Source organism: Rhopalosiphum padi, chromosome 4, assembly GCF_020882245.1.
Source record: "Rhopalosiphum padi isolate XX-2018 chromosome 4, ASM2088224v1, whole genome shotgun sequence".
NCBI lineage: Eukaryota > Metazoa > Arthropoda > Insecta > Hemiptera > Aphididae > Rhopalosiphum > Rhopalosiphum padi.
The window spans coordinates 33,133,536-33,151,613 of NC_083600.1; the positions used below are offsets into that span (position 1 = coordinate 33,133,536).

Genomic DNA, 18,078 nt, shown 5'->3' on the forward strand with positions numbered 1-18,078 from the left:
AGTGACTTTTCAAGCACGCCCACCCGCCACGCCATTTTTATATGTATAAATAATGCATTGGCCGAGTTATGATTTTTGGAATTAGTACATACTGACCTCGTTTCAATAGAGAATTTCCCTTTTCTCAGCGAAAAATGTTTAAGTTTCGACATATATACAAAAGAGTAGCTTTTCTTGCTATTATAATATTTGTGTAATACGTGTATACGTGTATTAGATATATAAACCGAGGAAAACTGCAGTCGAGTCAATGTTTTAATAATACATAATGTAATAAATAGGTCCATAAAGTATAATTTAATAAAAATATAATTTTGACTAAAACTAATGATCAACGACTATTAAATGTCTTTAAATGTGTTTAAATTTAAATATTATCGTCGGTAAATAGTAGAAAAACTCAGCAATTATTTATTCAAATTTCGATTTTAGTACATTGACATTTTCAATTGTCCGTTTAACAATTTACCACCTATAGGATCTAAAAATAAAAAAGTTTGCAATGCATATAGTCATGAAACAATGTAAATATATAAAAATATGAGTATTCATTTAGGTATAATGTAACTGCGACGAAAACTAGATGTGATCTGATCGATTTCCGCATTCGGTTGTAAGGGGAAAAAACGAGATATTATGTTTACAGGGGTCACCATGGAGACATGGCTCGTTCTGTTCGTAGGCTTTTCACAGGAGTTCATCGTCTACAAAAACTACTTATTAGATTTTGTTATAACTTATAGTATATAATATGATTTGGGAAAACTAATGAAAATCAGCCACTATAAAATCATTGTATTATCATTTGGATTCACGGCGTACCTATACATAATTTTTAACCTCGTTATTTTTAACGTACAATATAGTTATAAAAATCTGGCGTATCAATTAAAATTAGGTTGATAAATTAATAAATGATTAAACGCATTCGTCGATATGAGGTGGCGACTTGCGATACAATACAATATTTCATTACCTTTAAGTATAACTTGATAAAGTGTAACAGACTAAAGTACCCTTTGGGCAAGTGGCACCGTAAATCTCAATCATAAAGTCCCCGTCGTATGTAGGCTTGGTCTTCAATTTAGTCCATTTAAACCCGTCAGAACTGAGTTTCTTTCGAATAATATGCCGCGGGGCGGTATTTAAACATTTCACTTTTTTTTGTGTTAATGTAGTAATAGTATACTATTATAACGATATAATATACTTTTATAACTATTATTATTATTACTGTTATTTTAAAATTGTTTTTAACTATTAAGTACTTATTTATCGAGTGAACAACTGATAATACACGAATTTACAATTCAAGGCCATTAAAATATTTACGTTCGTTACTTTAAGGCTAAAATAAAAATATAAAAATAGATTTTAACTTTTAAGACATTAATCAAGGCCACATTTTTTAAAATTGTTATAATAAAAACGTGTCAAATTGTTTAATATTACAATATAAAATACCACATAATTAATACTCAAGTTTAGGAATAAATAATAATTATAATATTTTTTTAATGGAGTGGATTGATAGCAGTATGTTTTAATTAAATAGATTTGTATGTGTAGATCTGTGGTTTAAAGTTTAAAGTTCAAAATAAATCTAATAAATATTTTTAATTACGTTATCTCAAAAAAAACTATTTTTTATAATAATATAATAATACCAACTACTTACTTTCGATTTCTGCTATGTCACTGACTGAAACAAACGTTTGGCTATCTTTGATTCCCTCTAAACAAAAACGGAGACAATATTCATTTTCTCTGCACCGTTGTTTTAACTGACCCTGTGAATAAATAAAAATTATAAATATAATAATGTAAGTTTATAGCAGTTGTTCACTTACAATTTCTGTGATCGTAATGTTTGAATTCGGATACGCGACGAGTTTAGAAAGTACCTGATCCAAGTAATTCAATTGCAATCGACTTCGAAGGATGAGTTTACGAACAGAATCTGACGAATCCTGTTCAAAAGTTTCATCGTCAAGCTAGAATTACATAACAAAAATTAAAATCTCAATAAAATACATATAAATATATTCATAATAATTAATAATACTCACAAAACTTGGTCTACCAATACTAGATGCACAGTCAGATTGACTATCAAAGCATTTTCTGTAATCGTCACCAAAGTCCAATAGCCGTCTGACCGATTCTGGGTCTGGCGGATCCTCGCTATACGGTTCACTCAAATACTTTTCCTGATAGCTGTCCCAAGCCTGTTCAGAAAACGAACTGAAATCTGTGGTCGTACCTGACGGCAGTTGAGCGGTCAATGGAAAACGTTTTTCTCTAGGAGTGACGGCACCGAATTCGCCAAGACGGAACACCGGCATTTTCATCGGACGCTTACGCACGGCTGGACGTTTCGACTCTTTGGTAATCTCTTCTTCGGTTTCCGAATCCACTCGTTGTGAATCAATTTGAGTAATGCCACACAAAGAGTCAGGAAAGGAACCAGAATTGATCATTTCATTACAGGCAATAGCATTGACTACAGACGACAGACTGTCAGCTGATCCACTTTTACTTTTTCTTTCCTGAGTTTACACAATTAAATTTATTAATACAATATATCTTGAATTTTGATAAATTTATCAGCTATTTCTCACCATGGTACTCTTTCTTCTGTGTTTAAGTTTACGTCGCCTCAGTGAATTGGTGTTATAAGATCCACAACAGTCTTGAGTTTGAGTTGCAGTAGATTCCTCGATGGTAGACGAGTCTCTGCCGTTTACAGACACTTGTTCATGAGAAATATGATTGAGGGCCGACTCGGAAACGGATAATTGACAGGACTCGGTCAGAAGTCTAGCCTTAGGACTACTTTGAGGTAGACCAGACATGCTGACTGGTCTCAATGTATTTCCAGTATTTGTTTTTGATCTCAACACAACCTGGAAATTGAAACCGATTTATTAACAATGATAGTAATCATACAATGACGTATGGTATTGCGGCTGATTACCTTTGGGGAACTGAATTCGTTTATATTTCCTGGGTTTGAAGAAAAATCTAGTTCCTGAGTTTGCACTACGGTTATATCACATGACCGCGAAGAATGAGAATGATTATCTAAGATGAAATGCTGATCGTCGTCTTCTGTAGTGTATTCACCACTAGCATCACAACTATCACCGATGAACTCTTCGTTCTAAAAAAATACATTGACATGAAACCATTAAATACATATATTTTACAGGTAAAAAAAATATTGGTATATTACTTCGGGATCAACCGTTTCGTGTTGGAAAATTATTCTTTTCACGCCATTGCCAGACATCCAAAGTTTTTCAGAGTGCTTGTCCTTAGTTGTCGGCCACTTGACGTTTTTAACCAAAGCTTTAATTTGTTCCATGTTGGCTTGTTCTGTCAAAGACATGGGCCCTTCTGATTTTTTAACTTCTTTTGTCGCATTAGAACTGTACGTCCATTCTTCTTCTTCCGACGATTCGGACGTTTTGACTTCAGTTTCCACAGTAGATTTCTTTTGGGATTCTTGTTCCGAATCTGTATCTAAATGTCTGTAGTAGAAAGTTGCGGTGTTTGGGCCCTTTCTATCCGACCTGTATACAATAAAATGTTAGAAACTCAAAGCAATCAACTCTGTATAATTCGATTTACCTGTGAAAATTGGCCGTATCGTCGAATGACATTCGTTCAGATTGAAGGACTGGTGATGGTGAAGTCTCAGTTTCCATTTCAGTATTACCTTGTTTATCCTAAATATTTAAATGCTTAAAAAACGTATTTCACAAAAAAAAAAAAATTACAGCAGTAACTTACGTCTGAAGAATTTGACAAATTATGATCGACTAACCGTGGACATTTGTGAACCGGTTCTTCGTCGCAATCTGAAGAACTATTGCTGTCCTATAATTAATAAAAATACACGTACGTTAAAAAAAATAAGTATACTTATATATACATATACATATACATATATATATATATATATATATATATATATATATATATACAAATATAGGTATATATTGTAACAGGCAACGACGTAAATCCTATATTACATACATCCGTAGGTGTATTAACGTTACATTAACTCCGTTTGGGCAGATTACTATAAAACTTAAACGATCATTTTAGATAATTAATTTGACATACCTTTCGACATTTTTTCACGTTTAGACTTTCGATGAAGCAGATCCACTCTAATGATCTTATATACAACAGCTGCCACCGATGTTCGAAATTCTTCGATTTTTTGGTTAGTAGTGGTACCGTTTGCACCAACTCTTGATGTACTGGGGTCGTTGGTTGATGTTGTTCGTCAGCTAGCCACTTGCAGTATTTTAACACCAATCGGACGCATTTGCCCTTTGTTTCAATGTCACCGTGAATACACTAAAAACAAAAAAAAAAAAACAATAATTTTATAATCAGATGACAAATTTATAAATACTGATACATTATACACATTACATTGATTGAATATATATAAGTATACATCGTTTAAATTAGATAACATATTTTTAATGAAAAATACACGGATATAAGTTACTAAATTTGAGAGGACGCTATACCTGTATGAGTTGACTTATGTACAACATAACAAAAACTGTTTTGCGCGAAAACGGCTACAGTCAAAACTAAGAAACGACATTTTCACCACATAAAAAGGAGAACTTTGGTTGGGAAATATCATTTGTATTTTTCTATATCAGAACTATAAAAAAAGTTATTATAGTTTGAAAAACACAAAAATAACGGATTTTGAAACAATAAGAACTTTTTTCGTAAATGATGTGATATCAAAAAAATAAAACGACATTTCACAGATAATGTTTTCAACTATATTTCATATCAGTTTGGAGTCTTAACTATCACTACAACCTGAGTGGTTTTATATACTGCGCAAAACAGTTTTTGCTGTTTTACATTTGCAAGACTGAGACAACACATTCGTGTGTAGCGTCCTCTTATAATCAAATACCACGCATGTAAATAATATTTTAACATGATCTTAATATTTTTTGTTTACATATTATGCCACACATTTTATTAGAATCAATAAATTATTATTGTTTTACCACCTATGCCATCGTTTTTAATATTAGTTAGTTGTAGATACTTACTCTACATTAATCTAATCTAAATTCTTAACATAGTCAGAACAAGAAATGTTCTTAACAGAACAAGAAATTCATTGCAATTGTTATTTGAAACATTTATATACCTTTGTAACTTGATATTGAAAAAGTTAAATAAATATGTTTAAGAATATTACACAGTTAAGTACTTAGAATTAGATAATACTTATAATTTTTGTTTTATTATTCAATGTCATAACGTGGTTTACTAATTTAAATAATATTTTTCCACAATAAACTTTATATTATTATATTTATACATATATTTCGATCACCGCATTGTCCATTGTTTTAAAGGCCCACTCAAAATTAAATAAGTTTTAATCATATATCAAATATGTCTAGATTTAAATTTATATCATGATGTAGTATATTATACTTTATAGGAACGTATTATGAATATATTAAAACAATATTGTACATTCATGTTATATACCAATTTCAATTAATTTAAATAAACAGTATTATTCTGATGTGAAAAAAATCGTGATGACTGATGAGTGATGAGTGTTGTGGAACTCCCATACTAGCTATTAAATAAATTAAAAATGTGATTTGGGATATCCGTTCAATCATAAAATAAATATTATTTTTTTTTAAATAACACACAGTGTAGATTGTATTATTTTCATTGGGGTTGATATGATAAACTTATTGTTTGAATTACGTTACAATATTATAAACATTACATAATTATATTTTAGTTTTAAATCGTGACCAAAATTTTAAGCACCACTGAACTAGCGTGTCATAAAATATATGATATAAAACGTGGCGGAATATACTATATACAAAAAGAGATGGCCCAGATATATTTAAATCCAGTGTGCCTTTCACACCGCACGTAGAGACACTGCATCATTGCCGCTGCCGACGACACGTCACGTGGCCCAACTACGGGGAAAGGATATTTTGTTAAACGCAATAAATGTGTTAGGTGTATACTTATATATATATATACTATATGTGTGTGTGTGTGCGTGCATGTTTTTTAAAAACACAAAACTCGACAAAACGTCCGACGGACGCCATCAGAAAGGAAATGACAACAAAAAATAAACTCCGACAATTTTCTGGTGTGGTCATGGTCCGTACGACGAGTTCTTCGACCGCCGTTGCAGCGGTGTTGTTATTAAATATATATATTATTAATGCCGTCGGAGTGTAACCATATAGTAATTTAATGTAATAATGTACTCGTAATATGCAGCTGTATTGTACGACAATCCTGAAGAGATCGCAAAGTTATTTAACGTCGTAAAAAAAAGAATCACAGTATCACAGTAGCCACCCGTTAACGCGATCGTTTAAATGTTTTATTGTTTTATATGATTTTTGGTTTCTTGGTGCGATGTTCGATTTTTTTTGACAATTTGAGTTACCGAGGGGTTTTCAAACGATTATTCTTGGTATATTGTTAACTGTTAAGTTAGGCTTCGGCTGTTTTGGACAGTAGTATGTTATACAATTTGCAATCATTTTCATTATTTTAAGAAATAATATTTATGTAACAGACATTAAAAAAAACAATATAATAATTAAAATCAAATTTATAATTTACTTAAATGTACTGTATTATTATAATTTATAACAGAACCAGTGTAAAACTCGAGTGTAAATTCGTGTTGTATTAAATTATCATCTATACTACGCGCCATAAGTATACTTCCGGTCTAAGGTCTCTCCTCATTGTTAGTATTTGCAAATTTCAATGACTCAATAAAACATCTGATAGTCTGATACCCGTTAACGGTCAATTTATGTAAATAATGTATGCCTATAAGTAAACTCACATGAATCGACGTGTGTGTTATCTCTAAGTGTGTTCGAAAGTAAAACGTTTAAGCTGATACGTTTCAACGGTGTCAGCACATGTACTTATTATACCTATTTAAAACGATAATATTCCAACCGGCACGTTTGAACATAAGTGTCGAATACGCCACCAGGTGATTTATTCCTAGTCCTTTTAAGGTGAAAATTTATTTTGTTGTCTTGTTTTTCATCATGATCGAACCGTATGTTAATTGATATGTAAATGCAATCAAAGGTTTTAGCCACATAAGTTATATAATATAATATGATAATTTGGACTGGTGGACGTATAATAATATTTTTTTATATATTACGAGTGGTGTATTTGGATGTGTAACACGTATAAATAGTACCTCCGTACTCGCGGAAGAAATAGAAAGCGTAGGTATATGCCTCTTTCTAGATCTAACTATAATTACGTGGTTCATTAAACGAGTTTTTTTTGTTTTGCTGTCGAAAACGCCGAAATAAACACGCGAGCCAGAGAATATAAATATTATATTATGCATTAGGCGTAGAAATGATCATATAATTTTCGTGTTCAATTTAAAAAAAAGTTATATCTTCGCATAATAATATTCACTTTCGTGCTTGGAAGTTGTAAAATATTATAATTCAGGGGTGTAGGAGGTGAAAAAATAGTAATATTACCCTCCCCTTTCCAATTGTACGCAATTAACGCGCCCGCCGTTGTCATTTCCTGCTGCATGTCCTATAGGACCGTTGCACATTAATCGATATCAATTTCCAAAACACGTGTAGTCATATCGGGGACTTAACAATGTCTGTGACTTATATACTACATAGGGTGTTTTGTTTATTATTGTGAACAGAATGTTTGTGTTTTAAGCAGATAAATATTATTATTATTTTTTTATTAGTGGTTTATTTGAAAATTAAAAACTAGTTTTTTTTGTACTGAAGTGCCAATGGTTATAGATACAGTAGAAAATGAGTGTAGTCATCAGTTAAATGAATCACTCCGTTATAATATATACGTATTAGTTGGTTACTGAAGTTTGGTTGCTGTGATAACATTTCAGCGAAAGCTTCAAAAAGCTGTAGTGAACTCCATGCTCAATACACGTGTAATATTTAAAATGTTTTTTGTAGACATATTTGTATCGGTTTTTCATTTGCTCTTGAAATCGACTATATAATATACATACGCGCGTCGTAGTTATATTACTGTACATTTCTATTGGAAATAATATATATTCACAGCCACTATAGGAAACTAAAACATGTTATACAACATAACATATGTAAATGGTTTTGACACGCGATCATTATGGCACTATTATTTTTAACAGAAGTAATACGCGACTTTTACAGTAAACCACGTCATTCATTCCATCACGATGAAAATATTATGGCCGAGACAAATTAAAAATACAAAGGAAAAAGCATGGAATTCAAAGAAAATATAATACCATTAAACTAACATGCGACTTTTCTATTTCTGCTGAGTCTAAGTGTAGTATTTATAAAATATGAAATGCTCATACAAAAGATATAATGAATTGTAAAATCAGGTTCACAGCTACGTCCAATGTGATATTATATTATGTCTTGTCCAAAAATTGAGCACGAAGCTATGAACCCAGCTTTACACCTACACGTAACAACATCGATAATATAAGATTATATATTATGTATGGTATTATAACTATCACATCAGTTTCCGGCTATAAATATGAGATTCTTACTTTACGTTAGTTTTAGACATATATAATACTATCGGTGATATATCGATAATTCGGAAAAACTAAAAAAAATGTATTATTTTTTATTAAATATGAAAAAAATCAAACATGTTGCGTAATAAGAGCTGCTATAATAAATCCATAACCATTATTTTCATATATATGCAAGCGATTATTATCGTGCATTTGTAAACAGTCGAACGACATCATGAAGATTCACATACTATAGAGATTAGACGATTATAATTTAGTGCGCGATAGTAATCCCCAATTATATTTTTCAACTGTTCATCTCCTACATTACATGAATACGTGTAATACACCTAAAATAACTATTATACATGTATATGTGACATGTGCAAAGTACTCACGTGGTAGACCATTTGAGTATTTGGGGCAGGTGGTTCGCAGCAGGCGGTATTTATAAAGGTTATACATATAAAACACGCCTATAATATATTATTATGGTAAGCGCAGCGGCAGGTCTTTTTAACGTGTATTTATAGCAGGGCGAAGCTAAATGGGCCCTTCCCCCTAAAGTTTCACGTGAACTATATTTGAAACAGGACAGGTACCTATAAATTATTTAGAAAATATGTTTAAAAGTAATATATCTACGGCTTATTGAATTCATTGCTGTATCATTGATTTACGTATTTTCAATTCCGACGTTTCCTATTTTTAACATTCTTCAATATATTTAATAATGTCTCTTCATTTCATTCCCTAAGATAATATCATTTAAGCATTGCCATTTGCTGTACATAATATGATATATATATATAATTATACTCATCGGCGTTCTGTCGTGTATAATAGATGGAGATACACACAACCACGGACTTACAACGCTGACGTACAGAGGAAGAGATCGAGTGCAGGCAACAGCGACCTCGCAGTTATATAATAGATATATAAATATAATATTGTAATGCTGATTATTATTAATATAAATACGAAAGCGTAAAGAAAATGTAAACTGTACTGTAAATTATTTTGTCCAGAGCCCCGTATACAGGTAGGTGGATATAAGGATAGATATAAGGAAGCATAAGGTTTGGTTAGTAGTACAAGCCCTGAGGTGTAATATGATATACGAACAAAGACTGTTTCATGTACTTATACACACGTTTATACATATAAGTTAAAAAGGTACGCATGTAACCGCTCTTATGGGGTTAAAACTCTAAGATGATTAATTTATAATACGACATTAAAATGAGTTATTTCATTGAAGTAAAATCTTATTTAGGTTTTGGTTATAGATTTACCCGATCGCTACCAAGACCTATATACATAATCTGATAAATTCCAATAGCGTTCTCACTCCATACTTTATAGACAGTTTGTATATTGTATATAATATACATACAACATAGAATGAGCATAATTTTTTTAAATTAAAATAAAAATGTGTTAAAATATTTAACATACATACATTGCATAGGATATATTATGCGTGTACAGTAACAGCACTGACCGAGTGCTATCAGTATATTGATTTTATCTTAATATAGGGTTTTTATGACTAGAATTCTAATTTATTTTCTTTTTCTTTCTCTAATCCGTTGGTTTATTTATTTAGTTAGTACATTTTTTCAAGTAATTGCAGGTATATCGTAATATCAGTTATTAGTTATTAGTTATTACTTATATTACCTATATATGCGAAGTCATTAGTTCGTTTAACGAGCTAAATAACTTCTACAAGTATCAATGTATATGCCTTGCAGTGAGAAGAGAATATTCAACGACAATTATGTATGTACATTTTTCGTTAATCATAATATTTTATACTATTGTGCTGCAATATTTTAAATCATCGCTCGTAATATATATTATTATCACATCAGCTATGGTATTTTAACTGGATGTTATACTCTTAAATGTAAAATAACTACAGGTTAACGGATCTAAATTTTCAACGGGAAACCATAAGTGTCTTGATCTCACTGAATATGAAAATAAAACGTATTACACTTATTCTATGGTCTATACATATAAATATATATATATATATATATAAGGTATCTAGAAATTACATGCACGCGATGTATATATATAAGTACTGCAGCAGTTAGTTTAATGACATATATAATATGTTAGTAAATAATAAAATATACCTACATTATATATATATATATATATATATACATATACATGTTATTATAAATATATATATATATATATATTGTATACACATACGGAAATAAATACAAATAAAACGCATTACGCAGGCAGTGATATAATAATAATTAATAAAATATAATGCTGAATAATGCAGCAAAGTTTTTTTTTAGAAATGTAAAATTTATCTATACTTTTATACTCAAAAACAGCTTTCGATAAGCTTTTTATACAAATTATTTACACGCACGGTTTCCAAATTCAAAAACGGTCTTACCACGGATGACTATGTATACATATTTTTATTGGGGTCTTGACACGGTTGCTGCCAGAAACCCTCGTCCAGGTTTCCTGTAAACCGTCTCGTTGTTGTATGTGTAAACAAAACGTTTAATATATTTTTTTCGTCGGCCCCAAGTGATGCATAAACATCAATTGAGCTGTAAGTTTATAGTCGAAAAAAATGTTGAAATAATATATAAATAGAAAAATTCAATTTGTAAACACAATAATGTGCTTGTAATATATATACACGAAGTAACTTTTTAATCATATTTCTCAATTTCCATACTTTTTCTAAATATTTCATATTCAAGTTTTAATTTATACTTTATAGGAATAATAATATTTTAGAAGGATAATAGGTTTAGCACCGGCAACCTGCATGTTAACCATAAAGATTTTTAGAGCATATTTGAATGTTTACATTTTTCATATTGTTAATGTATAAGCAGAGCATCATGTTTAATTACAATTTTTAAAAGTATTTAATTTATAGCCGTATTGTCAGTATTATTTTAGACGAGTTTATTCATTTTTTTCAATTTTTAAATATGTATCTATATTTATGACGATGGTCTTTGATCTTTAAGTATAGAAGAAAATTCCGAAAATCAGAATTTGAATAAAAGAATACTTATTTAGAAGTCCAAGGATGTGTGCACTTTAAAAATCATATTTTACATCATCATGTACATGGAATATGTACCACTGCATCGCGCGATTGCTCGTAGTTCGAAGAGCGTGGGACGTGCATCGTTGTGGACGCGCACCATATGGTAAGTATACACACGCAAGCGGCCGAGCGGAAACTCGCGTCGTATATACTATATATACCGTAGACGTCAATTATATTATTTTCTACAGCTCGTAAAAAAATATATTAGAAAATAAATCGGACAAAAAAATGGTTGCTACGGCGTTCAATAAATTTGATTTAGAGTACATAATATTATTATTTGGTATTATCTACGTGTATATGTTATAACGATAATAAAGAACCGTGCGAAGAACAAAAAACGATATCGCCGAATTATGACCATCGCGCGAAGAACGTGTTCGGTTTGCAATGACTTAACCTTTTTGTATGCTATCTCTCTCTATGTCTTACACACACATACACACACATACTGTAAACGTGCCCGAAACCTCGAGTACAATGAACCAATACTAAACTATTATTATTATCGTCGCTATCATTGTTATTATTATATTGCACGTGCATTTATAATATATATATATATATATATATATTTATAGTCCAAACAATCCACACAGGGAGGGTCGAATGATATACAAAGATAGTTTTTTAATGCAATTGGTAGTGATGGAGTCTTGAGTACTCGGAATATACAAGATGTGCAAACATAAACTAGTCCATAATATAATACACTATTAGTTATTACTAAGCATCTCTGATTTTCACCTATCGTTTGTCATCTTATCCTGTATTGTAAGTCATAAGGACATTTCCGAATCACCCGAAGAAAACAGGATATTGTCATATCTACGTAAGATATTGCAGTAAATTATGAGTGAGGAAGTGGTATATAAAGACCAAAATCCACCAAATTTCTAATTAATTATCTGTATTAGTTTTACGACACTAGCAATTAGCACAATGTTTAAATTATTTCTAGCATTAAAATATATGTTATATGGGGTTGATGGTCGAATTTCATCCCACCAATTATACATTTCTAAGTACGCTTATGCGTTTAGTGATGACAGTGATGTATAAAACTGCTACAAAAAAAAGTTCTATGATTCGGTGTGAACGGTGCCGGCTCCACTATGAATGGATTTCAATTGGCTAACTAATAATAATACTAATATGATATATTTTAATATATTAAAATAATACACGCGACGTATCCTGCATCTGACTACGTCACAACGTCTCGAACTACTATGTACTATTTATCTGTATTCTGTACTATTTCCGTACGTGACTCCCGCGACGCGCGTTGCCAAATCGTCGCCGGGCGTGCTCAGCAAACGAAATTAAAAACCGTCGCGAGATGACGATGACGACAACATAACTATAGGAGAGCCGCCGTAGTGAAGCTGTGCGCAATACTGAACGCGCGTATTATTAATGTAGTTGTAGTTATTATTATTATTATTATGTGATATTCTGTGTCACTTATACTCCGCCGTGAGTGACATAATAATAACACGCGGTGAGCGGACAATATTTTAGTTTTCAGACCCCGCAGTAGAAATACGACCTCAACTCCCACGCGGCCGCTGATCGTACGCGCGGGCTATTATAAAATAATAAAACTGCGAATTAAATCGTTCTTGCGATACGAAATGTCGAATATACCTCCGTTATTATTATACCGTGGTTCTGATTGTTCTGAAACATTGTGTAACCGCTAATAATTGTAGACTACAGTCACCACGGTCGAAGTACTTATTTTCTTGTGGCCATACGAGGTTATTTTTAATCCACATTTGTTTGCTTAAATCTTATGCACTAAATTTTAAATTTGTTAATATGTTCAGCTTTATTGAAGAGGTAACGATGAGTATATGTATATATCTTAAAATTGAAAAAAAAACACCTATTCAAATGGGTTAAGAATATATATTTTTTTCTTTTTGCACATTGAAATCAAAATTTGAACTAGCGTAGTTTTTGAGTTATTTTACCGATTTACTGTTTGTATATAGGTATTAAGGGTAATAATAATTGTTATATTTATAAAGAAATATGATATGTATATAATATATATTTTAGGTTTATTGTTAAACATATTAATCATTATTATATTTTAAATAATAAATATATATGTAAGACTGAATTTAGTCTACAATCTACGTTACTGGATTAATAGCACTATAAAAATAAAGACACATTAAAAAGTTTTTATAATACCCTCATTTATACGCAAAAATATCACAAAATTAAAAAATTGATTTTTTTTTCTATTTTGTATTAGTACTATATTGACATTACAACTTTACATATGATAACGGTAGTCAATTACTGTAAACTAGTTTCAAAATAATATAATGCAATACTTCATTAAAAGCTATTATTATACACCGTTTACTGAACGGTTTCATTATAACTTTGACCTAAATTAAAATGATAACAGAAAATAATATACACACCTAAACATAAGATTATATAATTTATGTTTAGATTTGAGTGATTTTTTTAAAAGACTGAAAAGTGTTGAGAGTGAAGCTTATGAATTACTTGAGTTATTGAACAAATTGCAGATAATTATCTATAATATCCTCTGATTTAGTGATAAGTAATGATTTATTTTGAACGATAAGTGGATAAATTGACGATGATTAAATTCACAACTTCAATAATAAGTTTTTAAAAATAACAATTAATTTTTCAATTAAATATATTATATGTACAATATATGTATAATAATTTTGAATACATGCGTAACGTAAATTAAATAATTTTTAACAGATAATAATTGATATAGGTATAATTATGTTATGATGAATATATTAACTATAGTCTATACGTATGTTTTGTAAAGAATAAATTACTGTTTCGAAGAATAATTTATCAATCTCATTATTACTAATAGTATTTATGGTTTGGAACTTTTTAAATTCGAATTTTAGTACTATATATACTTATACTCCATATTGTATAGATTCTTAAGTATAGTTTAGTTATATTAATACTTCTATTAGCATCGGACGGTAAGTCGGTAAGTACCAATAACCTAGCAAAGTAGGTACCTACATGACTTAATTACGTATTTTATGTGACTACTGTTAAAGATTTAAATAAAAACTTAAATAGTTTTTTTTACGATAATTACTACAATGATGATGATTTTAACAGAAAATTTCTATTTTTTATGTAAATGTCGCGGTTATGACTAGCGACATAATAGACAATGACTCCAATATAAATGTATATATAGTTACTATATTCTAAACTATGAAAAAATTGCAGCATCTACTTTGTCTCTCAACATACTTGCCTCATACATTATATTCTATTTAAAAAATGTAGGTACAGATCATTGTTAAAATGTTCGACACGGCTGTATAACTTCTTGAAACTCTAATATGCAGTGTATAACTTGAGAATATCGAGTAGAAATATGTTTTGAATTACTGTGCAGGATCGAAATGATAAATAATAAACAAAAACAAGTCATTTCGAGTTTCCATATTAAGCTAACGAAATATGATCTATATACACATTTGAGCGATAATCTACAGGTCTACGAACAACACAATAATTTCGCTCAGGGCGTAAATACGTCACAATATAATCGCTCAGTTACGATTTAAAATGTATATAAATGTGTGTGTGAGTGTGTTCATAAGGCTAAGTCTTCAGCTATATACTTAACGATATTGAGGCCAATAACCTCAATATTAACAATATTATTGTTAGCTGCAGAATATTCATACTCAATATTTGATTGTAATAAATTGTTTTTTGCGTTTAATATTAAACTAGTACCTATCTATATAATACTTAATATTTATGCAATTTATTGTAGAGAACTACACGATATTTATTTACGAATGAAATCTCAAAACTTGAATATTTAATATAGTATATATAATATTATATTATGATCTTTTAAATTATTAATTAAAAATGGATTTAAATATTTTCATACAAAAATGTTCTAAGAAAAAGAATCAGCACCTCATTAGTTGAGACTTACGTTTAACCTAACAAGTACCAGTTATAAAATATAGTACATGAAGTATATTATAAATTATAATGTTTGTTAACTAATAACCACTGATATATTATCCTAGAAATTCGACCATCATATTATAATAATATAGGCGCGAGTACGCGAAATAGCATACAACATAAATTATACTTTTAAGCGCCACAAGATAACGGTGTTTTGAAATCTTCCAGACGGCTTCACATAATTTAATATATTTTAACGTTTACTAATAAATAAGTTTAATTAAAATATTAATCAGAAGGTTGGATGTCATACAGTCTATACGGTTAACTAAAACCATATTATTATTATTATGTATTTCTGCAGTTAGCCTTTTTATTAGTTTTTCAATAGACCTTATTAAAAAACATATGATATTAAGATATCAAGATGATATTTAAAAAAGGTTGAAACTTTTTATATTAATAATGCAATTGTCTTACAATGTGAAAAAAGAAAATGTATTTGCCAAAAATGCGTTGCTCTGCGTAGCTGTGAGTTATAAATATTTACCCAATGTCGAATTTTAGTAAAAATAAAGGAGTCTGTTTTCTAAAATACAAAATAAAACAGACATCACTAAAAAAAATGTTTAAACTACGAAAAAATTGATTAAAACTGTAATACCGACTTTTTTATTTCATATTTTACATGTTTTATCAAAATTCATGTGTTAATTGATATGACCTGAACTATGTTAATGTACTGCAAATAACTAAACAAAAAATCAGTTTTTAAAAATATAATTGAGATTTTGTTTATATGACTACCACAGACTAATTAGCATATTATAAGACATAATTCAATTTAAAATCTACATGTTACATAACCTATGCTTTATAGTCTATGGTAAATAATATATACCTGATATACATGACGTTTTATGCACATAAATGTATATAATATGTATACTATAAATAGTATATCTATACTATTCCAGTCAATTTCCAGGGTATCATTACAGTTACGTAGCACCTTGAATCAATCGAAGAATAATTACATGGATCATAATATGAGAAACTATAGGGTAATTTTTATTATGGAGACTCTCTTTTATAAGTAATTATATAAATTCATATTGTAGCCCGAAATATGTTTATATGTCCTCATTATATCATAATTCATAAGTAAGACCATTGACTATCATCAAATCATATATAACTAAGATATGGATTATTATAAAAAATACAATAAAATATTTTGAATCAGTTTTTTTTTATATAAGTTTAGTTGAAATAATTAAAAATGTTAATGTTATACAATTTAACTGATGAAAATGTGTATTTGATAATATGATATAATTTCTTTAAATTTAATTTAATAATATAATGAAATGTAATAGGTAGACATTCTAACCGAAAACACATTATGCGGTTCAGTATTAATACGAGTAGTACAGTGTTTCTCTCACATACAAAATGGCAAATACGTATATGGTTTATATGATAATATTATACTGATCGCTGATACCGCCATCACGCATGCCACCGCATCAACCACTTTATTAACAAGCGCTGCCAAAGTACACGAAATTTGATGCAATTTTTTTTACCCGGACATGGTCCATCGGAGAATTATTTACATTCACGAACAGAGGTATAGTATAGGTACCGCATGCTTACTGTATTATATTTATAACAATAATAGTATACTTGCATACGACGGCGGTAGCTTACAAACGGAGGCAGCGCGCAAAAATAAATCGCCGCCGTCACAGAGTCGAATTCCATTCGTTACACTCTCTCCACGACGAGCGTTGACCAATCGATGTATATATACGTAAGTAATATATACATTATATTTATAGATAATATCTATCAGTTCTTAGGTATAATTATTAATTATACCGGGTACGATACAAAATATACACATATACAAGTAAATAATATTCACTGTTATAATATACAATTATATATATCTTTATCAGAGCTTACAATTATTCAAAATATGACATGAAAATTACAAAAATTGTCCTTAAAAATTAAATAAAAAAATTACAAATATAGTAGACGTTTTAAGTAAGTTATCGGCATAATGATCGACAAGAAATGATAAGAAGTGAACTAATGCGAAATCAGTAAAAATAACTAAAAATGTGGGAAAATGGCCTGAAAATGTCAAAAAATGACTTAAAAAGTAGTAATAAACACAAAAAATGCAAAATAAATATTATTTGTTCAGATTCACATATACTAATGAAACACGTTTGTGGCCAGAAGCGCATCGTCTAAAAAGTTCTAAAAAAAATGCAAAATCAATTTCCGAGCCCTAATAATAATATATGTAATGTATTATCCCTATTATTTAAAGAATGCTAAATCGGCAGAACCAAACTAATGAGAAATA

The 18,078-nt window shown here is 29.8% G+C and overlaps 1 protein-coding gene across 3 annotated transcripts in view; it reads right to left on the bottom strand.

The window, feature by feature from the left end:
- The window catches only part of LOC132929656 (uncharacterized), a 163,117-nt gene that overhangs the window by 26,462 nt on the left and 118,577 nt on the right, over nt 1-18,078 (bottom strand). For all 3 annotated transcript variants that reach the window (XR_009662131.1, XM_060995162.1, XM_060995163.1), the window contains 9 exons: nt 4,132-4,371; nt 3,796-3,882; nt 3,634-3,731; nt 3,236-3,575; nt 2,978-3,163; nt 2,622-2,906; nt 2,070-2,549; nt 1,851-1,994; nt 1,679-1,790 (listed from right to left, as the gene is read on the bottom strand). Coding sequence is in view for 2 of the 3 variants with exons in the window: in XM_060995162.1 (XP_060851145.1) it covers nt 1,679-1,790; nt 1,851-1,994; nt 2,070-2,549; nt 2,622-2,906; nt 2,978-3,163; nt 3,236-3,575; nt 3,634-3,731; nt 3,796-3,882; nt 4,132-4,371 (1,972 nt within the window). In the remaining variant the exon portion in view is untranslated. The remainder of the gene's footprint in view (nt 1-1,678; nt 1,791-1,850; nt 1,995-2,069; nt 2,550-2,621; nt 2,907-2,977; nt 3,164-3,235; nt 3,576-3,633; nt 3,732-3,795; nt 3,883-4,131; nt 4,372-18,078) is intronic.